This window comes from Crinia signifera, chromosome 8, assembly GCF_055691185.1.
Source record: "Crinia signifera chromosome 8, ASM5569118v1, whole genome shotgun sequence".
Taxonomy (NCBI): domain Eukaryota; kingdom Metazoa; phylum Chordata; class Amphibia; order Anura; family Myobatrachidae; genus Crinia; species Crinia signifera.
In genome coordinates this window covers 156,132,866-156,158,651 of record NC_139224.1, presented here as the reverse complement: position 1 = coordinate 156,158,651, position 25,786 = coordinate 156,132,866, and the positions used below count along the sequence as shown (strand labels likewise).

Genomic DNA, 25,786 nt, shown 5'->3' with positions numbered 1-25,786 from the left:
TGTACCATTACCCGTCCGCCCCGTCTCCGCCGGGCAGGGTATCGCCACCTTTGGGTGGCGATACCCTATAGAAGCCTATGGGCTTCTGTGACCGCCCGCCATCGGCGCGAGCCCCCCTCCCGTCCTCCATCGATCTCCTACCCCGGCAGGTGTCACAGCCGACTGCAGGGGGAGGAGGAGACGCCGGGGACACTGACAGCCACCGGGATGTGACGGAGACCCCCGCAAACCACATTACAGGTATCGCGGGGGTCTCAGTCACCACACTCCGATGCTAGCCACATATGTTAGTACATATGCGGTAGCATTGCAGTGGCTGGGCGGAGATGTATATTAATACATCCCGCCCCAAGACACTCAGAAATCTCATAGGCGAAAGCCAATTGCCATTCCATTTTGCCTCCCTGTTCACCCAAAAGTGCTCTCTACCCTATGGGGAAGTGAACACCTTTGAGCGAGATCCTGCCGTCATAAAGTGAAAGATTGAATTCCCCCCATATTCTCAACACAGGGAGGGAGATGTACCAAGCATTGTAGAGAGATAAAGTGTAGAAGTTTCCTAAAATAACCAATCAGCTTCAGGCATTTCATAGACTGTACTAGAATTGACAGAAGCGGATTGGTGGATTTGGACAACATTTCCACATTCCCTCTCTCCAAAGCTTAATATATCTCCACCTGGGTCCTTCATTTACAAAAAACTTAATGTGTAATAGCCACTGCGGTGTATGGCGTAACATGTAATGGGCATCACGGTGTGTGGCAGAACGTGTAATGGGCATTACTGTGTGTGATGTAACATGTAACTGGCATTATGCTGTGCACAAACAAGAATGATTTCACAAAAGGTAAAAAAAAAACAAAAAACAAAAAACACATAAGGTGGGTGAAGGGGCGGGGCAGTGTCCGGGAATCTCTCAACACAAAGGTGGTAACACTAGGCACAGCTAATCCATAAAGGGACAACATATAGAAACATGTACTTTAGGGGGATTATGCAAAAGCTTCTTAACCAAATTACAGTAAAATCATTCTTCAATAATTATTTTTAATAATTAAACATTTATGGATTATATGGACCTATTTAGGAGTTTAAAAATATTGTGAAAATGACAGCTATCGTCACATTTTCGTAAAGTTATAAATGGGTAGCTGGGCTCCGATTAGATCAACTGCTAACGGAATGGATTTCTGGAAGAAGCTACAGTAAATGAGTTTGAAAGGGGATCAATGTAGGATGGCTGATCGGAGGCATGTGTGTGAGATGTATTGTGGATGTTATGAAGGTCCCTTAATCCACTGGGGCTTTTGTGATTAATATGTGTAAGAGGAGCGGTCATTGCCGGAATGCACTTCGCCCTGGAAGACCTCAGCCAACCGCAACCCATGGACCATAGAGTGCTAAGCAGGGGTTACCACATGCATACAAGTTCCAAATGGCCACTAATGTGTTGGTTTCGACAAGAACATTTTGTAGGGAGGCCATGTACTTGGATATTATGGGTGAGCAGCTGCTTATAAACCTCTATTCACAAAGAAGAATGCAGATGGTGTAAAGAGTGCAAACACTGGATAGTGGACCAATGGCAGCGAGTTGAAGATCAGGAGGAGGTGTTTGACGATTACCAGAAGAGTGTACAGTATAGAATGGAGGTGGTGGGGTTATGCTGTGGGGCATAGGTCTACTAGTTATACTGCATGGTCACATTCAGTGCTATTTTTGTAAGAAAGTAGGTTCAGGAACTGTGGGTGGGGCAGAAGTGGGCAGAGCTACCAAGGCAGGGCATCAACTGTTGCATAAACTACTTTATTTATTTTTTAAACATAATGCCCTCAGCAGTGCCATATATACACATTATGCCACAAGTAATGCCATATATACACATGACACCTGTAGTGCCAGTTACACAATGCCCCAATACCCGCAGTAATGCCAGAAACGTAATGCCCCCAGCAGTGCCAGAAGAACAATGCCCCCCCCCCCAAGCCACTGGTGCAAGTCTAAAAAATAAAAAACCTCAGCGGTGCTGTGTGCAAACAAAAAATGGGTGTAGCCACATGGGGTGCGGCCAATGAAAATGGGGGTATTATACACATATGCCCCCAATAGTGCCAGATACACATATGCTCCCACGGTGCCATGTATGCCCCCACAGTGCCAGAAACACATATGCCCCCAATGTGTAAGAATTTCCCAGCAGCAGTGCAACTCACCGCTGCTGTTGGGGAGTGGACCCCCTGCTGTCTGTCTCCTCCGCCGCATCACACGTCTGTCCTTCCCCTCACTGTGTCCCTGTGACTGGACCGTCAGCCAATCAAAGTTCGCGGGCTGGCTCCTGCTTTGCTGCCAGCCCGTGAGCTCTGATTGACTGATGGCCCAGTCACAAGGACACAGTGTGCTCTCCTCCCATTCCCTCAAAAGGGAAGCGGCAGCCGTCACTTCGCCCGGCAGAGGAGACAGACAGCAGGGCACTTTGCAGAGGTCCCAGAAGCCGTTACTGATGATGTCATTTTGAAAAGAGCTTCAGTATTGGTGTTCCGGGGCTTTCTGGCCCACAAATATCCCTGGTCACATTACCTCTAAGTAGTATAGAGATGTTCTCTATAACTCTGTGCTCCCTACATTGCGGTAGTTCTACGACAATGCCACCTTTAAAGTTTCCATGGTGACGCTGGACTCATATACAGAAAATGCGATAACTCGCAAAGAACTGGCCAGCTCAGAATCCAGATTTTAACCCCACTGTGGGGTCGATCCTATTTGGTGCGGATGATTCGCGAGTGCGAATCATCACGACACTGGGCGTACTATACAGCGGGCTGAATTCGCTTAAAAGTGCTCGTACCTCCATCGGGTTATAAGCAATGGTAAGCGAATTCGGCCCAGCGAAGAGTGTGAGATCGGGCTGAATCGGGTGCCGTTGCCGACATTTACACACATGAAAATGGCACCAGAATGGCACCTCGCACCCTTCGGACCTAATAGGATCGACCCATGAGTTTGAATTAAAGAGACAGGTGCGTTCTAGGCCGACTCGACCTTCTTCAATGTCACAGTTAGCAGCTGTACTAAAAGACAAAACGGCAAAACCTACCACCGGCTGTTGTCCAGGAACTTGTAGGCCGTGTGCAAAGAAGGGAGTCTGCAGTGGTGGCTGCACCTGGAGGACCTGCAAAATACATTCATCTATTTACCTTCAATGTCCAATAATTTTGTCTACACAGTGGCCCTCATTCTGGTCTGTGCGATCCCCCGTGTGTTCGCACGGTTGAGCAATGTTGAGCATCTGCGCATGTGCAGACACTTGGTGCGAGCGGGCATGGTGAACTGCCAGTTGGCTGTCCTGTTCGCACACGGTGCTATTTTACCTTGTGATGTGGCTCCCATGTACATCATATCGCAAGGTACAAAAAGTATGTGCAGCAGGTACTGTTATCATACCAACATGATCCATGCCAGGAGGGACACAATGCTCTGCTCCTGGGCTTCCCTCGGAATGTTTGATTGACATCACCAGGTGGATGCGGATCGTACTGTCGACAGCACTTAGGGCAACAGTCATTAGGTTGACATGTGTCTAGGTCGACATGGTTTTTTTTTTACTGATTTTTTTTTTACCTGAATGTCGACATGGACACAGTTGGAAGTCAACCGCAGCCGCTCACTACGCTAGCGATGCTTTGGGCACACTATTTTATTCTCCAACCACGCCCTAGTGCAGGGCTGGGCAACACCGGCCCTCCAGATGTTGATGAACTACACATCCCAGCATGCCTTGCATCAGTTTCAGCACGGCCACATAGCCAAACTAATGCAAAGCATCCTGGGATGTGTAGTTCACTAACATCTGGAGGGCCGGTGTTGCCCAGCCCTGCCCTAGTGGATGGTAGGGCATGAAAAACGGCCTGTCGGCACATGTCGGCTCAAAAACAGTACAAATAACCATGTTGACCTTCCGACCTAACTATGTGTCCATACCCCCCCCCCCCAACATTTCCTTCTCCAGTAGGGACACATTGCTCTGCTCCTGCACTTCCCTCCTAATGTATGATTGCCATCACCTGTGTTAAAGCACCTTTCTTATCAATTAACCTGTTCAACACAGATGGCGGTAATCCTACATTAAGAAGAAAGTGCAGGAGCAGAGCATTGTGTCCCTCCAGGAGAGGGTCATGTTGGGAGGTATGTGTGTCGACAATACGACCGTATCCCCACGCAGGTGATGGTAATCATACATTTAGATGGAAGTCCAGAAACAGAGCATTGTGTCCCTCCTGGAGAGGGTCATGTTGGGGGTATGCTTTTGAGATCTAGTCCAAAATGCACGTATGGGCAGCAATAGTGCTTAGTATTAGCAGTAAGGTCATGAGTTTAATTCCTTGGTCTATTGGTGACAAGTTTGTATGTTATCCCTGTGTTTGTGTTGGTTTCCATTGGGCACTACAGTTACCTCAGGGTTGCCTACCTGACCCTCTCCATGAGGTAGAAAATACTCTGTTCCTGGTCTTCCCTGGTAATATATGATTACCAGCACCTGTGGTGAAACACCTTTCTTATCAATGACCTAGCTCCCCACAGGTACTGGCAATCATACATTACCAGGGAAGACCAGGAACAGAGTATTATCTCCCTCATGGAGAGGGTCAGGTAGGAAACACTGAGGTAACTGTACAGCACAGCAGCAGTGTGGAGGCTCCCACATTGCAGCGTACACACCAAACCCACCCCCAGGTTACTCCTGTCCCTGTTTTCTTTAACCTTTGGTGCAAGTGACCTCCATAAATAAAGACACCAATCTGTACTTGTGTTACATATTATTTATATGGCACCCTCAGATTACAGGGAACCCCTCCCCCCTAATCACCGCTCTCATGTGACCCCTGTTCCCCAAGTCACCCCACTTATTTCTGTAAGCCAGCACCAGTCACCCTGACCTCCATGAGCCAATTCTCCCACCTGCTTCTCCATTCCTGCTTCCACCATTAGTCTGACATTAAACCAGTATGCTCTTACCTGGACAGCTGCTCAGTACTCTGCAGTGCTCTATCTGGCAGCACCAATCAGTGTGCAGTGGTTGTATCTGATTTATCCAATCATATCATGTGTTCCTGATCACTGGGAACTTGGAAGAGCTGACTCTCCCTGGGTCCTAGCTCCCGCTTTGTTCTTCCCTGGCAGTGAATGCAGTTACAGCAGTTTCCTAAATTACAGTCCAGGTTTTAAGGATATCGATGCATGAGTCCAGATGATTAAATCAAATTGACCAAGGTACTAATTATGTCACCTGTGCTCAAGCATGGATATCCTCAAAATCTGAATAATGGGCCTGATTCAGACCTGCTATAAACACTCGCAGCCCAGCGAGCAGGTAGCCGCTCTCCCTGACAAACACACGCTCCCTGCACTTCCCCGCCACTGTGCACGGGTGCGAATGCATATGCAGTCGAGCACACAGGGGGGACATCATTCACCATCAAATTATTTTCGCCTGTTCGTAGCACTGAGTGAGCCAGGACTGCAAAGGCTGCGGGAAGAAGGAATCCACTGATGACATTAGCTGCCCTCCCTCTCGACGGCCAGGGTACATAAGCATTTTCTGGCCGTTCCAAATGCCCGCAGGGAACGTGGGACGCGTTAAGAAACCAAAAGGCCGGTTTCACACACTCCGGCTCCTGCCGGACGGTGAAATCCCGCACGGCCAGGGAGCCGTGCCGCACACAGTAGTTTATCATGGAGGGGATGGCCACAGCCCGGCAGCCGTCCCTTCCAGTGGCGGGATCCAGCTGCAGCCGTGCGGCCGGGCCGTGACCGTCCAGTGTGAATGGACACAATAGTGTCCATTCACAACTACTGTGTGCGGCACGGCTTCCTGGCCTGTGCGGGATTTGACCGTCCAGCAGGAGCCGGAGTGTGTGAAACCGGCCAAAGGCTTCTATGCGGTTATTGCGACTAGAGCTGGCATAACTCCCCGTGGTGAAGCCCTCGCAGGCAGGGCCGGCGCCACCACTAGGCAAACCTAGGCATTTGCCTAGGGCGCCGGCCACTGGAGGGCGGAAAATGCCGCCCGGGTACCTGTCCTACCGGCGCTGTCTATTTCAATCTGGCGGCGGAGGCAGCGGGGGTCCCTGCAGTCTATTAAAAATCACGAGCGCTATCCGCCGGGCTATGCGGAAGCGCTTCTAGTGTGAAAACTCTGGCAGCACGGCGCACGCTGATCTCAGCCAATCAGCGTGCTGCCAGAGTTTTCACACTAGAAGCGCTTCCGCATAGCCCGGCGGATAGCGCTCGTGATTTTTAATAGACTGCAGGGACCCCCGCTGCCTCCGCCGCCAGATTGAAATAGACAGCGCCGGTAGGACAGGTACCACCCCACACCTCACACACACCACCCACCCCCCCCCCCCCCCCCCCCCCCGGCACCGGGGCGCCCCCAGCCCGACTCGCCTGGGGCGCTCCGGTGCCTTGCACCGGCCCTGCTCGCAGGGGGTCTTTATTGCATATCAAAATAACAGGGTTTTCACTGTATTTCCAGTTTAGTACATCCAGTGTGTGGTACTATAAGTCTCAGCAAGGCAGCACCACACATTACATAGGGAGTGCAGTATAGGGCCTCTCCCTATATCTCCTGTGTGTATCCTGCTTCCCCTGCATCTCTCCAGCCACCATATAACAGTAAGGGCCTGATTCATGTTTGTGATACCCCTTTCAGATCACAGTGCCGGGTCGGACCTGGGATCTTGATCTCTGGTCCAACCCACAACCAACCCGGGTCCAATGCTTTCACATTAAAGCCAGGTCCACCCATTATAAAATGGGCGACCCTGGTTGTAAACTTTGGTGCTCTTACACCACACCTCAGTCTGGGTCATCACTTCGTTAAACCAGTAATTACCCGGGTCCAAGGTGCGATGTGAAAGGGGTGTACAGAAAGCAAAAACATAAAGTAACTCTGTGTCTGGAAGAAACCATGCTGCCCTGCAGGGGGAGCAAGTACATTTATATTTGTTCTGTGCAGGGTAAATACTGGCTAGTTTTGCATGCAGCACAGAAATGTTAGACAGCTTTATCTCTCTGCACAACACACCTTCCCCACCTGCAGTGCATCATGGGTTTGCCCAGTTGCTTGCTAACAAACATGAATCAGGCCCATAAGTCTCATACACACTATTCAGATCTGATATACAAATTTTTCTGAAAATGGACAAAACCATGTGCACTGCAGGTGGGGCAGATGTAACATGTGATGCAGGCACATGGCAGCAAGGATGGTAACGTCCCATTCCAATGCAGCCTATTTACTCCTATATACTCCAGTCTCACTTTATTTCAGTCTGTTACCAGGGGATACGGATGATAGGTCAACAGTCAATATTTCCACAGTAATTTGACTGTTGTCCTAGATACTGTAGACCCTTTGAGCCACACCCGTTACCAGCATGTCATTGGTTCCCCGGTCCTGTGCCCACAACACATGTCGATCCCTGACAGAAGTGGGGTAGGTCTTCTCTAGGTGACCGCTTTACCATAGAGATGTTTTATGTCTTCATACAGAAAAACCAGGACTGTCGCACCACAACAGCTACTGAGACAATAATGCAAGATACCAGAAACATTCCGGAACCTTTATTAGTTACATCACTGATAAATAACTGAAGAACACTAATTTATTAACTGAAGAATACTCATAACTTTAGAGTTACATAGAAATATTATGCTAATTGGTACAAATTACTTTATGAAAGATATATATTTGCCCTGTCAGGAATAGAACAACAGATAACGTTAGACATGACACACAGATGCTGAAACACTGAATACACAACTTGCAGTGCCCACACAATTACAGTATACACCAATTCCCTGCACCATCATTGTCTGTATAAATATACATAAAAACTTCTGTATCCACTACATCATTCTAGTGTTCCACCAATCAGATTCCTCTCCCTGACTGCTCCAGGCTATCCACACAAAAAAATGTACATAATCCCCTTCCCATACACCTGATACAGCATACAGGGGCTCAGTGAAGGTGGCAGTGTAGGTGTGTAAGTGTCTGATCGGGATGCGGTCATCTATTAGAATGAACTTAGGTCTACAGTCATTAGGTCAACCCCACTAGGTCGACTGGCAGGAAGGTCGACCTGACTTAAGGTCGACATGGGCCAAGGTCGACATGACTTAAGGTCGAATTTGCATAAAGGTCGACATGAGGAAGGTCGACTGGTCATAAGGTCGACATGGGTTTTTCACTGTTTTTTGAGCCGACATGTGCCGACAGGCGGTATTTCATGCCCTACCATCCACTAGGGCGTGGTGGGAGAATAAAATAGTGTGCCGAGCGCAGCGAGGCACCGTGCCCGAAGCATTGCGAGCGAAGCGAGCGATGCGAGGGTCCGATTCTCATTGCCAACTGTGTCCATGTCGACTGTGTCGACATTCGGATAAAAAAACAGTGAAAAACCCATGTCGACCTTATGACCAGTCGACCTTCCTCATGTCGACCTTTATGCAAATTCGACCTTAAGTCATGTCGACCTTGGCCCATGTCGACCTTAAGTCAGGTCGACCTTCCTGCCAGTCGACCTAGTGGGGTCGACCTAATGACTGTAGACCTAAATGCAGTCTGACGAATGATCCCATTCCGTCTGATCAGGTCACACACAGAATAAAAGGACAGCTGTCCTGCCTCATAATCCAGATACACCCTCACTCTATCATAGGGAATACTGCCAGGTAATGGGATCATCTCACTGTCATATACCACTGAATACTCATGATAAGTCCTATCCACGCACCAAGATGTGTTATTATATCCAATTAGTGACTGCTCCCCTCTCCTGTCTATACTAGAATAACACATCCCCACACACCAGGTGTCTGACTTACTGTCATCCACATCCCAGTAATGTCGCCCTGAGGAGAATCCCCTGGTGCTTAACACCTGAGGCTCATCCTGGAATCTCTCTGCTGTCTCTGGCTGACTCTGTTTTATTAAAGACCTGGCTGCAGTTTTCATGTCATCTGATCGTGGGCCTTATTCTGGTTGGAGCGGCCGGGCCGTACGCGTACGTCCCGGGTTTTTTTATGATCTGCGCATGCGTACATTCGCTAATGCGCAGGCGCGACCACTCAACAACGCTTACGGACGGGTCTCTACGTGCGAAAAAACCTGTACGCGAGTGTACGGGTATTGGGGGCGGCATAGGGGCGTGAAGAGGGGAGCGGCCGAAATAATGAGGGAAAATGGGCGTAAATATGGGCGTACACGGGGGTGTGTACCAAAAATGAGCGGTGCTACTACCGCACGATCGACTAAGGCACCGTTCATTTCGGACACAAAACAGGCGTCCGCCAACCGCCACCTCAAACCACCCCTACAGATACCGCATGCCAGCGTGCGCCTGAGTTGGCTAATTAACGCTGATTCCTACTCAAACACATACACCTGAATGTAATAAGCAATGCTGCAGTCTATTAAGTCCAAACCATGATTTCACTGCCTGCAAGCCACACACAGCACTCAAACACATTGGAAGCTTATCTTTCTATACTTCTCTACATTTAAAGGTTTGTTTAATTTAAGGTAAGAATATTTTTAAGACCTGCTTATATATGCTAAGGTAGGTATTTGCTAAACAGTTAGACACATTCACTACGTGCTTTCATAGACTTTACACAGTAGCACACTCAATCTACACAAGTCGACATGTGTCAACGTGTTCACTCTAATACAAACATAGGTTTTGTATTTAGGATACAATAACATAAAACACATCTAACACCTACAAAGGATGTTTCAGCAATGTTTTAAGCCCCTGACCACTATTTTGCACATTAATTAATTCAATCAATTAATTAATTTTCATAATTATAGTTGAAAGGCAAGATTTGCAGGTCCATATATATGAAGGGTATGTCAGCGTACACGGACATACGCTCACTCTCACGAGCGGTGACATAAGCTGACTTTTCTATTGAAAACAATAGGGACCCGTCCGTGCAAGCTGGCGTACGCTCAGATCTCCGCAAGAAGGCGGTGGGAAGACGGACGAGAGACGTCCGTAAACGGCGGCGTACGCTCAGTTGTACGCCAGTTGTCGGAGTGTAAGGGCTGGCCCGTCCGTGTACGTTGGCGTACGCTCATTTGTACGCCACTCCCCTTCTACGTTGTTTATGCCCGTACGTATGCGGCTGAGTTGTGGGTGGACTTAACCCCAACGGCCGCATGCGGCTAGCGTACGTTAATAGCGAACGTACGCACGTTTGGCCGCTCCAACCAGAATAAGGCCCATAATTATATGGTACTTGTTTCCTAGCACGGCCACAACGATCATGATCGTGGGCATCGTGAGGAAAAATCGTGGGCATCGCGGCCATCGCAAGCACTAAAAAATCGGGTGCGATGGCCGCGACGCGATGCCCGCGATTTCCCCATAGGGAACAATGTTAAATGCCTCAATTTAGCCACGATGCCCCCGATTTCCCATAGGAAACAATGTTAAATGGGTCAATTTACCCAAATCATCATAGGGAACAATGTTAAATGGGCCATAAACCCCCCAAAACACCCCTGAACAGAGAAATGTCCCCTCAAAAGTACTTTACGCCACCCCACGATCAACGCGAACCCGAAGCGTGGCGAGCGCAGCGAGCCCGCGAGGGGCGGTGGTACGCGTCCTCCGACCTTTTCATACCCCCACTATCCACGCCGGCGTGGAGTTGAGAATAGAATAGTGTGGCGAGCGCAGCGAGCCACCGAGCCCGAAGCGCGGCGAGCCCTGCGAGGGGACACGGATACCTGTGAAGCCCGCGAAGGGACGCGTTTACCTGTGAAGGTATCCGCGTCCCCTCGCGGGGATCGCTGCGCTCGCCACGCTTCGGGCTCGGTGGCTCGCTGCGCTCGCCACACTATTCTATTCTCAACTCCACGCCGACATGGATAGTGGGGGTATGAAAAGGTCGGAGGACGCGTACCGCCGCCCCTCGCGGGCTCGCTGCGCTCGCCACGCTTCGGGTTCGCGTTGATCGTGGGGTGGCGTAAAGTACTTTTAGGGGGACATTTCACTGTTCTGGGGTGTTTTTGGGGCTTTCTGGCCCATTTACCATTGTTCCCTATGATGATTTGGTGAAATTGAGGTATTTAACATTGTTCCCTGTGACAAATCGGGGGCATCGCGGGTACATTGAGCCATTTAACATTGTTTCCTATGGGGAAATCGTGGGCATCGCGTCTGGACCATTTAAGCCTTTTTTATCCACATACAACGCGACCGACGCGATTTTGACTTTTTTCAATGCATTTCAATGGGAAAATCGGGGGCATCGCGTCGGTCGCGTCGTATACCACTAATAATGACACCCGATGCCCGCGATTGTGGCCGTGCTAGGAAACAAGTACCAATTATATTTTTACCCGCTGTGTGATATGTGATATGTCTGCTGGTGTCTGCACATAGAAACATACATTTATTCCTGTTATTATATCAGATAATGTTTGTAAATCCCTGAGATAAGGCCTACATCCAGGTCTCCTACTTGGCCATGCTCAGCCTCCTCTAAATCCCCCTTCTCAATGCCCTCCTTCTCGCTGTTCTCCTCTATGCCTCCCTCCACCACCATCTCCTCCTCTTTCTCTTCAGTAGCCTGTTTTTGGACAATAGCAATTGGATCAGTCATACAACATGGCTCCTCTGTATCAGACAATACACCTGTATCTGGTTCCTGTAAGACAGTCATTGGGTCAGACATGTTACCCAGCTCCTCAATCTGACACATCTTCCCGGCAATCTCATCCTTCTTCATTTCCAGCTGCTGAATCAGATCGGAGACTGAGAGTGAAGCACTCTGTTCCTGCCTAGAGATCTCATTCAGCACTCTCTTCTCTAGGTCCTCCAGCTGTCTCCTGATGTCTCTAAACATGGTAACGATTGTCTCTGTTGAACCAGCTGCTTTTTTCTGATCTTCACACCTGCGTTTCTGCAGACTGTGGATACTTTTCTCAGTCTCGTCTCTATTTGTGGTCAGTTTCTGCAGAACATTTCTCAGTTTCTCCTTCTTCTTCTCAGAGGCCTCACCCAGCATCTCCACCATGTGCCCCCGATGCTCTCCAGCCAAACTGCAGGACACACAGATACAGACATTGTCCTCAGTGCAGAAATACTTCAAGATCTCTTTATGGAGGGAACATGTTCTCTTCTCCAAGGAAGTGGTGGGATCAACCAAGACATGTTCTGCTGACTTGTTGTGTGTCCTCCAATGTATATCACAGAGAGAAGCTTCACACTTCAGACAGGTTTTAAGAACAGGTACTTGAGAGTGAACACAATAAGTGCAGAACATCCCAGTTCCCTCCTCTGGAATAGAGCGTACACGTTCTGCTATATTGCAGAGCTTTCTGTTTATCTCTAGTGCAGGACGATCCAGATACTCTGCTCTGCATTCTGGACAGGTAAAAACTGTAGTCCTCTCCTGTGTATCCAGCACATGATCAATACAGGCCCGGCAGAAGTTGTGTCCACATCTCAGGGTGACAGGATCTGTATAAATGTTCAGGCAGATGGAACAGTCCAGCTCCCGTCTCAGATCAGCAGACGCCATAGCTGGTAGCAGAAGAGAGAAATGAAAGTGAAAGTTTCTGACTCTCAGATATCAGTGGGCTGGACTCATATTCTCCACACAGGGTGGGGCTGAGCTTATATTTCAGCTAGGGATGGCCATCGTTGCAATTGCCATCGATGGATGCCATCGATGGCAATTCTGCAACTGGCAATCTATAATGCTAAACTATGCAATGGCTGACCATCGATATTTTTACATATTGATGGTCAGCCATTGTGTTTGATTGCTTGCCCAGTGGGCCAATCAAAACACAGGGGCGGGGCTTCGGGGGTGTCGGGGGGCGAAGCTATGCTCTGTGTCCCGGCACTTTGAAAAAAAAAAAAGCAAAACATCGTTTTGCTGTTCCATCGATGGAGGGAAACCATCTGGTTCTCCCCCATCGATGGCAAAAGTATTCGACATCGGGCATGAACCATCAATGATTTTGAATCATCGATGCTCGATGGCCATCCCTAATTTCAGCTAATACTCATAGGTACAAGACAGTATTATGGACACAGCTAATCCATAAAGGAACAACATGCTAAAATATATTTGTTTGTTGGGAGGCTTGCCACCTAGCATCAGCACTGTAGGTTAGGTGCAAGTCTCCCAACAGAAAGTAGGGGCAAACACAGAGTTTTTGTAAGGGGGTTACCTCCCACAATCCAAAAATATACTGGTAGGCCAATTGGTTCTCAACAAGCACTGCAGAATATGTGTGCACTATAGAAAACACTGGTAATAAATAAATAATACTCCGAAAACAACTGAGATGACAGCCAGTGTGGTGCCGTCAAGAGAATTCTGTATGGTAGCAGTGGTGTAGTTAGGTGCCATGGCGCCCGGAGCAAGGGCATGTTTTGCGCCCCCCCTCCCCCCCAATATGTCATAGGTGAGGCTCCTGCGCAGTGAAAAGTTGGCACAGACCAACATTATACCACACACCGTAAAGCCCATTGCACATTTTAGTGAACTTTGTAATTCCAATTACACATAAGCCCACACATGATGCCCATGACATACTATATAACACTCCGCAATGCCCATGACATACTATATAACACTCCGCAATGCCCATGACATACTATATAACACTCCGCAATGCCCATGACATACTATATAACACACCGCAATGCCCATGACATACTATATAACACTCCGCAATGCCCATGACATACTATATAACACTCCGCAATGCCCATGACATACTATATAACACTCCGCAATGCCCATGACATACTATATAACACTCCGCAATGCCCATGACATACTATATAACACACCGCAATGCCCATGACATACTATATAACACTACGCAATGCCCATGACATACTATATAACACTCCGCAATGCCCATGACATACTATATAACACTCCGCAATGCCCATGACATACTATATAACACTCCGCAATGCCCATGACATACTATATAACACTCCGCAATGCCCATGACATACTATATAACACTCCGCAATGCCCATGACATACTATATAACACTCCGCAATGCCCATGACATACTATATAACACTCCGCAATGCCCATGACATACTATATAACACACCGCAATGCCCATGACATACTATATAACACTACGCAATGCCCATGACATACTATATAACACTCTGCAATGCCCATGACATACTATATAACACTCCGCAATGCCCATGACATACTATATAACACACCGCAATGCCCATGACATACTATATAACACACCGCAATGCCCATGACATACTATATAACACTCTGCAATGCCCATGACATACTATATAACACTCCGCAATGCCCATGGCATACTATATAACACTCCGCAATGCCCATGACATACTATATAACACACCGCAATGCCCATGACATACTATATAACACTACGTAATGCCCATGACATACTATATAACACACCGCAATGCCCATGACATACTAGATAACACTCCGCAATGCCCATGACATACTATAAAACACTCCGCAATGCCCATGACATACTATATAACACTCCGCAATGCCCATGACATACTATATAACACTCCGCAATGCCCATGACATACTATATAACACTCTGCAATGCCCATGACATACTATATAACACTCCGCAATGCCCATTGCATACTATATAACACTCCGCAATGCCCATTACACATTTGACACATAAGTGCCACTTACCTAGATGCTCAATGCCAGGGGCTTCATGCTCAATGCCAAGGGGCTTCATGCTCGATGCCAAGGGGGACTGAATTTGCTCGTTGCCCAAGGGTGCAGAACTGTGCAGCAGCCCGCTCCCGGCCGCTGTGCAGCAAGGTGGGAGGATGGGTGCAGCAGGGTAGTAGGGTCTGTGGGTGGGTGCAGCAGGCTGGGAGGGTTGGTTGGTGCCGCAGGGTGAGTGGGTGCAGCAGGGTGGGATGGTTGGTGGGTGCAGCAGGGTGGGTGGGTGTGTGCTTGCAGCAGGGTGGGTGGGTTAGTGCAGCAGGGTGGGTGGGTGCAGCAGGGTGGGCGGGTTGGTGCCGCAGGGTGGGTGGGTGCAGCAGGGTGGGACGGTTGGTGGGTGGGTGCAGCAGGGTGGGTGGGTGTGTACTTGCAGCAGGGTGGGTGGGTTTGTGCAGCAGGGTGGGTGGGTGTCTGCTTGCAGCAGGATGGGTGAGTTTTGCAGCAGGGTGGGTGGTTGCAGCAGGGTGGGTGGGTTTGTGCAGCATTTGGGTTTGTGCAGCAGGGTGGGTGGGTGGCTGCTTGCAGCAGGGTGAGTGGGTTTGTGCAGCAGGGTGGGTTTGTGCAGCTGGGTGGGTGTTTGGTTGCAGCAGGGTGGGTGGGTTTGTGCAGCAGGGTGGGTGGGTGCGCGGGTGATGCAGGGTGGATGCAGCAGGGTGGGAGGGTGCACCTTACCTCACCCCTCCCCCTGCTGTGCTGCGTCGCGTCCACCCCTCCCTCCCCTCCTCCTGGCTCCCCGCTGTGTCCGGGAGAGAGACGCGCACTGCTGCTATGTAAAATTCATATCTCTCGCTGGACCGCTAGCCAATAGGCGCTCGCGGTCCAGCAGCCACCAGTTGATTGGCTTTTGGACCGCAAGCGCCCATTGGCTAGCGGTCCAGCGTGCGGGAGACGTGTTGTGAATTTTACATAGCCGCCACAGCAGCACGTCTCTCGCGGGGGAGCGGGCGGGCGAGCTGGCAGTGCCGGCACAGCTCCGGCGCCAGGCTAGCTTCCTGCGCCCGGAGCGTGTGCTCCGCCGGCTCCGGGCTCGCTACGCCTCTGTATAGTAGATGTAAATTGGCGACTCTCACATGCTCCAAATGATGGGGTGTTCCTGGTATGCAGCGGTTAGTGCCTACCAAACGTTGTCCATGAAAGGACAACTGATGATCGTTGACCCAGCTTCCAGGTAGCCCCACAGGAGAGCTACTACAACACAAATACCTCACGGTAATACACAAGTTAATACTAATCTCACAGATCTTTCAACACATATTGATGAAGAGGGAAGGTCCATCATTAGGTCAAGATTTGTTAAAGCTTGTATAAGCATGGTCATAAGAGAGACGTCCTACTACGAGCTATATTGAAGATGGTACTTGGTGGTGTCGCATTCCCATGGAAATGATGGGGGTGCCGGGGGCGGGCAGCTGATGTCAGCAGATGCAGACGGCATTTAAATGTCTTGCAAAGCTGAGAAATTCGCAGCTTTGCAAGTCAACCAGAATAAGGTCCCATATTCCCAACATCTCCAGCTACTGTTGAAGTAATTGTGATGGGGAAGGTTCATTCCTACACACTCTATGGCCTTGTCCAACTATAAAAGTGTTTTGGAGCTAGGTCAGTGCAATGTTGTCTAGTATACTAGGTAGGCCTGCCTCTGTCCAGTGATACTTCTGTGGCGATACTTTGTGCCCCGGTTACTGTATATCTGTTAGTAAGTTTATAGTCCATGTATGCAATGCAGACAAATCTTTGATTGACAAAAATTGGAAATGTTTGGTGGCTCCTTCACTGAATGTCCTGCATGCTCGTATCGTGTGTGGCCTCCATGGATTACATGATTACATCTCCTGACTGCAAAATAACGCTGTGAATACTTCTCACAACATATGGTTCTCAATCCCCCACCCCTCCCCCCGGCCTGTTAGTATTTCCTTATTTTTTTACTTTTTTATTTTTATTATTTTTCAATATATGAGACCAGGTGGCCCTGTGGTTTTTGTGTCACCAAGGGACCTTTAGCTGGGTTTTTGTCTGTTTGCCTTTAAAAAAGTTTTTATTACTTATGTTCTCTGTACCAGGCGTCTACTGTTTTTGTAAATGCTGTATCTTTATAGTATTGTGGGCCTGATTCAGTACCGCTTAGCAAGCAGCTTAACCCAACCCGTCGCACGTCCGAATGCCCAAACTGACCCCCCCCCCCCCTGCCACTGAATCCCCGCGGTAACATACCTGGGGATGTACAGTATGCGACCACATCCCCTCTCATGCAGCCAAAGGGGAGAAAAATCATTCGATGGTCACCGATCATCGAATGATTTCTCTCTCCATCAGAAATAGGTCAGTCTAAACTGACTTTTATTTCCGACGGAGTCCGATGAAGAGGGGGCGGGCGCTAACGTCATGTGATATCAGCCGCCTGCCCCCAGCAGGCAATGGTCCGCCTGCATCCCCAGGGGAACACCTTTTGTTTTCATGGGGACGCCTGTTTTTTAATTTCCAAAAATGTATTAATAATAATAAATTTAAAAAATGAATGCCTTTTTTTTAAATGTAATGCAATAATATAACAATAATAATAATAATAAAACTGCACGTGACACGTGACCCTCTGTCGCAGGTGGCAGAACAGCTCATTAATCCCTTTGGAGAAGACGATGATGACTTTGAAACCAACAGACTGATTGATAGGAATCTGCAAGTAAGAACATTAATGAATCGCAAAAATGTGACAGGAAACCAGGAGGGGTAAATTTACTAAGGTGAGAGTTTTTAGAAGTGAGATGTTGCCCCTAGCAACCAATCAGATTCTAGATATTATCCAAAAGGCGCTGGATACATGGTAAGTATCTATTGGTTGCAACATCTCTCACTTCTAAAATCTCTCATCTTAGTAAATGTGCCCCAGAGTATCTGTGGGTGGGGGGGGGGGGGGACTATTCATGAAGCCGTAAGTAACCACGAGTAACTGAACACAGGGCTTCTTACTAATTTGTTCTATTCAGGAAGTGGGTTACCGTGGAGACGGTACTGACTTCTCCAGCGCCGGCCCACTCCATATTCCATACTGCTGCAGCTGGCAGGATGGGGAGGTAGTCACCTGAGGCGGGTGGGTATAAATGTACAAACTGCACCATGTCAGCCCCATCTCCTGCCCCTGGACCCATGGATAGTTGTATTTCCAATTATGGGGGTGAGGCAGTGGTCAAAGTGGGCCGGTATACAACGGTATGGTATACCGGCACTTCTCCACTGTGAGACTTTTTTTTTTTAAAGTAATAGCAGTGTGCAGACTAGTGTCTGCACACTGCTATTACTATATGTAGCGTCGTGGGGGGTGTGGCCAAGACCGGCATGCAGTAGCAGCCAACATCGCACCCTCCGTCTGCCTGTCAGGCTCCGCTCCCGTCCTCCCAAAGGCCCGGACCACACGGCGCACCGGATCTGGCTCTCCTGACCCCGCTGCAGCGTCTGAACAAGACACAACACCCGCTGCTGCTCTCCCAGGACAGTGCTGTCCACAACAAGCTCAGTGAGCCGCCATTTTGGGCCTTCCACCGGACCCTATTACTTAGGTACCTGTGTACTACTAGGGGAGGTCCTGATACCACCAGTCTCCCAGGGACAGTATATATTAGTCTGATACCCGCATGACCACAGCAGTGGCTGTATGCTGCATGATGTATGCTCTCCCTGGCGCTGTCCCTCCTTTTCTCATTCTCCTTGTCGCTGTCCCTCCTCTCTCGCTCTCCATCGCTGTCCCTCTTTGACTCTCTCCCCATCGCTGTCTCCCTCTCTCCCCATCATTGTCCGTCATTCTCTCTCCCCATTGCTGTCACCTCACCCCATTGCTGTCCCTCCTATCTCTTCCCACCGCTCTCACCTTCCCCATTGCTGGACCTCCCTCTCTCCCTATCCCTCCTTCTTTCTCTTCCTGATGCTGTCTCTCCTTCTTTAGCTCCCCGACATTGTCCCTGGGTGGGGCACTTTAAGTATTTTGCTACGGAGCCCATGTTCTAGTTACGCCCTGGTGGTAACTTCAGCTGTGTTTTAGCAGCCGTAAGCACCAAAGAAGTGGCAGCTCGGCACAGCGGCCTGTGATGTCCACATTCTCATGGCTCTGCCCCTTATGCCTTATACACTACAGGACAAGCCCCTTTTTGAGTGGCCATGCCCCTTTATAGGTGACCACCCAACCTTGCCCCGAGCGCACCTGCACCTTCGGCGCACGCATAATTACATCCTTATTTTTTGCATACCCCCACTTCTAAATTTCCATTTCAAGCACTGGGGTGGGGCCTAATGATGTGACCTGTGTCCTGAGAGTGGGGGCAGTAGGACTGTCCATATTACATGTGTTCCTGGAATGAGTGGACACTGGGACTGTCTGTATTACAAGTAATGATAATGAGTGGACATCTAGATAGTCTGTAGCACATGTGTAATTAGAGAGGGGATGCTGAGACCAGGAACGATAATGTATAGGCACACTGGGCAGCTGCCAACGGCCCCCCGATTTTAGGGGCCTTACTTGAGCAGGGGTGACCTTGTGTATCCAGAACCTCTTTTGGGAGGCTGGTAGAGAATGCTGTCCAACCATTGTGAGTGTGAATTGCACATACTCAGAACCTCTCACTCTGCTGCCAGACAGTAAATGGCTGTCAGCATGCTGATTGGTGGATGGCTAGCACTATCTACCAATCAGAGTGCAGCATTCTCTACCTGCCTCTCATCCTGCTGCCAGACAGTGAGAGGCTATCAGCATGCTGATTGGTGGATGGCTGGAGCTATCACGGTGCTGACAGCCAGTCACTGTATGGAAGCATTAGGAGAGAAGGTGCAGGACTGCAGGAGGGGTAATTTATGGTGTTTTACGTATTTCCATGAATACGTTTGTAGAGACCCCAGTACATATCTTTGCCCAGAGTCTACAATGCTGATAAGACGGCTCTGATTGAGACTGTCTGTATTACATGCATCCTGAAAGTGAGGGGATATGGTTACTGTAACAGGAGGTTAGTGTACTATTGGAATACAATAGATACATCATTAATTTTTTGGGAAAGAAATCCACACAAACACAGGGAGAACATACAAACTCCACACAATTAGGGCCTTGTGGGAATCAAACCCAAGACCTCAAGAATGTGTAATAAAGTAATAACCATTACACCATCCATGCTGCAAGGAACTAAACCAGATGTTATCAGCATTGATTTGTATAAGGTCTTATGTGAATGCAGCAGCACACATTCATGGGGTACAGTACGCAAACCATTATTAACCCCAAGGTGTGCTAAAATATATCTACAGCTAATTAATTGGACTAAAAGGGCAAACATACTAGTTAAATCCATGCTTCCCTCAGAACATCCAGAAAACCTGTACTGTTCAGAGGGCAGGTTTCATCCTTTGTTCTCTTCCAATAGGTCTCTCTCTTATCTGTGGATGACATGTACCAAAACCTGCCACCAATGGTAAAAGACAAGTACTGGGACGAGCAGAGTGCACTACCTCCCTATACCGTGGCAACAGCATCCGAAACCCTGAAACCATCCTTCATGGGCTCCACCTTCGACATGCGGTATGGACTCACTCTGTATCTGTATATTATACCCCTTTTACACCGCCGAAAAATCCGGGTCAGCAGCGGGTCAGACCCGGATCTTCGGCGGTGTAAATCCCTAACGCCGTGTCCCTTTACACGGGACTTCTACCCAAGTCCTGACCTGGGTAGAACACGGCTAGGACCTGGGTACATGAATGGGGAACGTCCAACCTGCGGACCACAGCGTCCGCAGGTTGGACGGGTTGTCAGCCTGACACTGACAGCCGGCGCTGCTGTCTGCTATACCCTGCAGACAGCAGCGGCGGCGGGGGAGGGAGGTGAGCGGATGCCTGTGTGCGGCATCCATTCACCTCCTGTGCGACAGCGGGGGGGGGTGCGCGCGGGGACTGGGGGCAGCCCAGCAGCTTACCTTAGTGCTGGGATGCCCCCAGCAGCGTTGGGCGGTGATTGGCGCTTGGAGATGACATCATCCTGTCATCTCCAAACACCGGGGGCGGGGGCGCGGGTGCGGGCCGTCCGCCCGGTGTAAATTGCACTAAACGCCGGGTCGCACCCGGCGTTTTGGTGTAAAAGGGGTATTAGGTAGAATGGAGAAGACAATGGCCCTTATTCTGGTTAACTCGCAAAGACAAATTCCTTTTCAAATGGACAAAACCATGTGCACTGCAGGTGGGGCAGATGTAACATGTGTAGAGTTAGATTTGGGTGAGTTATTTTGTTTCTGTGCAGGGAAAATACTGACTGCTTTATTTTTACACTGCAATATAGATCTCACTTTGAAGTAAAACCCCACCCAAATCTAATTCCAATTGTAAAGCGCAACGGAATATGCTGCGCCATATAATAAACTGTAAATAAATAATTATCTCTGCACAAGTTACATCTGCCCCTCCTGCAGTGCACATGGTTTTTTCCATTTGAGTAGGAATTTGCCATTGCGAGTGAACCAGAATAAGGGCCAATTAGTAAAAGGCAATGAGTACTGGTTAATGATCCACATAATAATATGAAGTCTGAATAGTGATTGGATATAATGATGAACATGCAGAATAGGGCTATGTTATAAATTAGAGTTTGCTGCATCTTTCAAAAACTTTTGGGCATCCATTTTTATATTACTTTATAACTTAATTTTCTTATAAAAAACGGAGGCGTGCTGTATAGTCAAATCCTAGCTCATCTGTGATTGATACTTTGGGTCTTTCCCAAAAATGAAAAGGTGACCCAATAGTGGGGCTTGGGTTTTTAGTTCCTCCTTCCCCAAAGTTAGGGGAGTCTCTTTAATCCAGAACTCCCATAGGCCCATTTCCACCACGAGGCTCTTCTGGGACCACTTCCCTAGAGGTCTAGTCATCAGCCCCTCCTTGTGGCCGCTCTTCTTACAATAATATCAGGAGATTATAATAAAATATGGTATGATAGGGATTGTAGTCTTTCAGGAACTACCGATAAATATCTTGGCCACTTAGTATTAAGGTCAGTAACAGAAACAGTTGTAGATTCAGCCTGGTCTAGGCGAGGGGCGACCCTAACCTTCTAATACAGGATACAGCCTGAGAGAGCACCCTCTGTAGGTCGGAGGCTGATACTGTAGCAACAGGGAATTAATAAACTGGGCAAAACTAAGAATGCAAAGGGTTCATGTGCAATTACTGGAAGGGCCACTATTTCATTCATGGAAGGGCCACTATTTCATTCATTGCACACACCGTATCAGTACCTACATTGGCAGGTATTCAATGCGGCCGGCGAGGGGGTTAAACAGCGAGGATTGCAGAAAACCAGCGATCCTCGCTGTTTAACCCCCTCGCCGGCCACTCGCCCTATTCAACCTTCTGGGGAAATCCTCATCGTCACAGGACGGCGAGGATTCCCACAAACAGCGAGACCCGCGGCTAATGCAGCGAACCCGCTGTATTTAGCCACGAGTCTCGCTGCTTCTGGAGCCGCATACGCCGGTTCCCCCTCGCTCAAAAAATGGAGCGAGGGGGAATTGGCGTATGAGGAGGGGTGCGTTGAATACTGACAGGGTGAGTGGTGACAGCGAGCAGGAAGCCTGCTCGCTGACGCCGCTCGTCCACGGCATTGAATACCCCCCATTATCTCCTTCATATATTACTAATAAAATCTGCTTTGCAAATTTTCAGTCATGCATATATATATATTGAAAAAGTCACATTTGTACCGAGATTAAGTTTTCATTGAATGTGTGTCCTTTCTTTTCAGCATTGTTGGGGACTCCGAGCAGAGTCAGCAAGTGTCAGCCACTCCCAACCTCCCCCGAGCTCGCACTCCTATGCTCAGCCGCTTTCTGTCCTCCGCCGCTTCCCCTGCAGTGAGCATGAAAAACTTCATGGGCCGGGGTGCGCGGAACCACCACCTTGTCCGCTTCAGAGGGGATGGGTTCCCGTCTCCCAATCCAAATGCCCGTTACAGCGATCTTGACCCAGATGGACGCATTGATGAGGAGGAGAACACAGAGGATGAGAGTAGGGCCAGTGAGCCACCAACCCCTCAAGTCATGCCCAGGATTCCTCGAAGGCTTGAGGCCTCTGAGAAGCAGAAGAAGATGGAGCAGCCCAAGGTCCCTCTTATTCTAATCACTGTTGAGGAACCTTCTGAGGAGAACTTGGATCCAGACCAGACGGAAGAGTAAAGAGAGATGTCTACAGTGGTCATTAAACCTCTAGTAGAGATAGGAAACCTGTGGATCGCCTGGAAACAAACTGCGCAGCTATATACTATCTTTATTGAGTCGTTCAAATATTATTTACTGACAGTGACAAAATTCCCCTTCCAAGGAGGTAGACATAGCTCAACGTTCTCTTCAGCATTGTCTAACTAGAGATTGTGAATGTAGAGTTGCCTGCGAGGTACCTGGGTGTGTAGTAACGGTCCCCTGCAATCTGTAGCCATTTGCAGACTGGTGACTCATCTACTGGATACATTAGTGCACTTCATGTTTTTACCCCAATGTATTCAATCTATAGAAGTTTTATTACAAATCCATTGCTTCAATTGTTTGTTTCAGCAGACCCGTTATCTGTCCGAATCCAAATCACTTTCATACAGCAGTATCATGTTAGACCACATAGATTGTAAGCTTGCGAGCAGGGCCCTCCTACCTTTTGACTGTCTGTAAATACCCTGTTTGTTGTATCACTGTCGCCTTTTGTAAAGCGCAACGGAATATGCTGCGCTATATATGAAACTGTTAATAAAGTTTCTTGTCTTGGACAGGAAACAGTTAATGACCCTTATATTAGATAAAACGCTTAATTACCCAATTGTTATATCATATCCAGCAACATGATTAAGCATTGTTTTTACTACATTAATGACTGAGCTCTGAGATCTAATGGAGTAATTATAGGTGAAGTTCATTTTAACTAATTATTCCCGACCGCTGTAGTGGAAGATCTATCAGCCAATGGAAATATGGAAGGGTGCTACACCCGGCCTCACCAGACTAAGGGGCGCATTTATCATTATAAAGCGATGCCGGCGTGATGACACCGCCGGCCATCGCATTGCGGTATCATCTGATACCGCCAGGATTTATCAAATTGAGGGTGTAGGGACAGGGCTCCGAAAGGAGCCCGTCCCTGTGAAGCCCTGACGCGGAAGCCGGGAGGTCAGCGCATGCGCGGTTATGTGCTGACCCCAGCCATAGGCTACAATGGGCTATCGCCATATCAGAATGACGATAGCCCAGGGGTGCGATGCCGGGCTGCCCGATGTTGATACAATCGGGCAGCTTCGCATCCCCCATAGAAACCTATGGGGGATGCGGCCGGCGGCGGTGAAGGGGGGGATCGCAGCAGGGATGGGAGATTTGGGGATACTAAATATTTGCGGTAATCCGTTTTCGGGGATTTAACCGCAAATATTGCTTGATAAATGCGGCCCCAAGAGGCAAATGGGTATGGGTCGACACATGCAAGGGGTCGACCACTGAAGATCGACACAGCTAAGGTCGGCAGGGTTGGAAGATTGATACAAGCATTAGGTGGACAATGGCTAGTCGACAGTCAAAAGGTCAAGATGAGTCTTTCACATTATTTTTGGCCCGAATGTCGACATAGTCGACATGGACACCGTTAAAGTGTACAGTGTCCCCCTGCATGCCTCGCTAGTCTCCTTCCACACCCCAGTGGATGGGTAGACACAGAGGCGTAGCGAGGGCCGTGCCGGTGGAGCACCAGCTCCAGGCGCAGGAAGCAATCATGGCGCCGCAGCCGTGCAAGCACCGCCATCTCGCCCGCTCAGGTGCCCAACTCAGTGCGGCTCCCCCCAGGAGACGTGGTATATTTAAAAGTCACTCACATCTCCCGCTGGACCGCGCTCGCGGTCCAGCAGCCACCAGTTGATTGGCTGCTGGACCGCGAGCGCCTATTGGCTAGCGCGGTCCAGCGGGAGATGTGCACTATCCTCACTCACCCACCCTGCTGTGCACTATCCTCACCCACCCTCCCTGCTCTGCACTATCACTCCCACCTTCCCTCCCTCCTCTGCACTATCATTTACTCACACCTTACCTCCCTGTGAGCAAATTTCAGTCCCCCTTGGCATCGAGCATGAAGCCCCTGGCATTGAGCATGTAGGTAAGTGGCACTTATGTGTTAAATGTGTAATGGGCATTACGGTTTGTTAAATAGTGTGCGATGGGCGTTGCGGTGTGTTAGTATGTGATTGGCGTTGCGGTGTGTTAGTATGTGATTGGCGTTGCGGTGTGTTAGTATGTGATGAGCATTGCGGTGTGTTATATAGTATGTAATGGGCATCATGTGTGGCCTTATGTGCAATGGGCATTACGGTGTGTGGTATAATGTTGGGCCGTGCCCACTTTTCACGGAGCAGGAGCCTCACCTACTACAAATGGGGGGGGGGGGGGGGGAAACATGCCCTTGCTCCAGGCGCCGTGGCACCGAGCTACACCGCTGGGTAGGCATGAAATATCGCCTACCAGCTCAAAAAGCAATGAAAAGCTCATGTCGACCTAATACTTGTGCCGACCTCCCAATCATGTCAACCTATTTCATGTGTCGACCTAAGCCATGTCGACCTTCAGTGGTCGACCCAATGCAGGTCAACCTTGGGGGTAAATTTACTAAAGCTTCAAAAAAGATAAATAGTTGATGTTGCCCATAGCAACCAATCAGATTAAGTCATTTTCTAAGATGCAATAGAGAAATGATAGACACAATCTTACTGGTTGCTATGGGCAACATCACCTTTTTTTCATTTTTAGAAGCTTTAAGAAATGTTAAGCCATTTGCAAAGGGGGGGCTGCACATGCGCATAATAGACCATGCGCAGTCCCCAAAACATCGATGATGAATGAACGAGAATCACCCCCGCGGTGAGTTACCCCCCTTTCACATCGCAGCTAATTACCGGGTACAAGGTACCGGCTAGAGCTGGCGAA

At 49.0% G+C, this 25,786-nt stretch overlaps 1 protein-coding gene across 1 annotated transcript; it reads left to right on the top strand.

The window, feature by feature from the left end:
• The first annotated feature begins 20,253 nt into the window (after positions 1 to 20,253).
• LOC146027146 (bestrophin-4-like) lies at positions 20,254 to 23,212 on the top strand. Its single transcript, XM_083158106.1, has 2 exons — positions 20,254 to 20,373; positions 22,585 to 23,212. Exons 1-2 carry the CDS (start codon positions 20,264 to 20,266, stop codon positions 23,012 to 23,014), a joined length of 540 nt encoding a protein of 179 aa, XP_083014232.1. The 5' UTR covers positions 20,254 to 20,263; the 3' UTR covers positions 23,015 to 23,212.
• Positions 23,213 to 25,786: the final 2,574 nt, after the last annotated feature.

Bases quoted from the DNA above. Each gene is read 5' to 3' on its own strand.
- LOC146027146 (XM_083158106.1), top strand. From the start codon at position 20,264: ATGGTAAAAGACAAGTACTGGGACGAGCAGAGTGCACTACCTCCCTAT. The intron at 20,374-22,584 runs GTATGGACTCAC...CTTTCTTTTCAG, and splicing joins GGCTCCACCTTCGACATGCG to CATTGTTGGGGACTCCGAGC.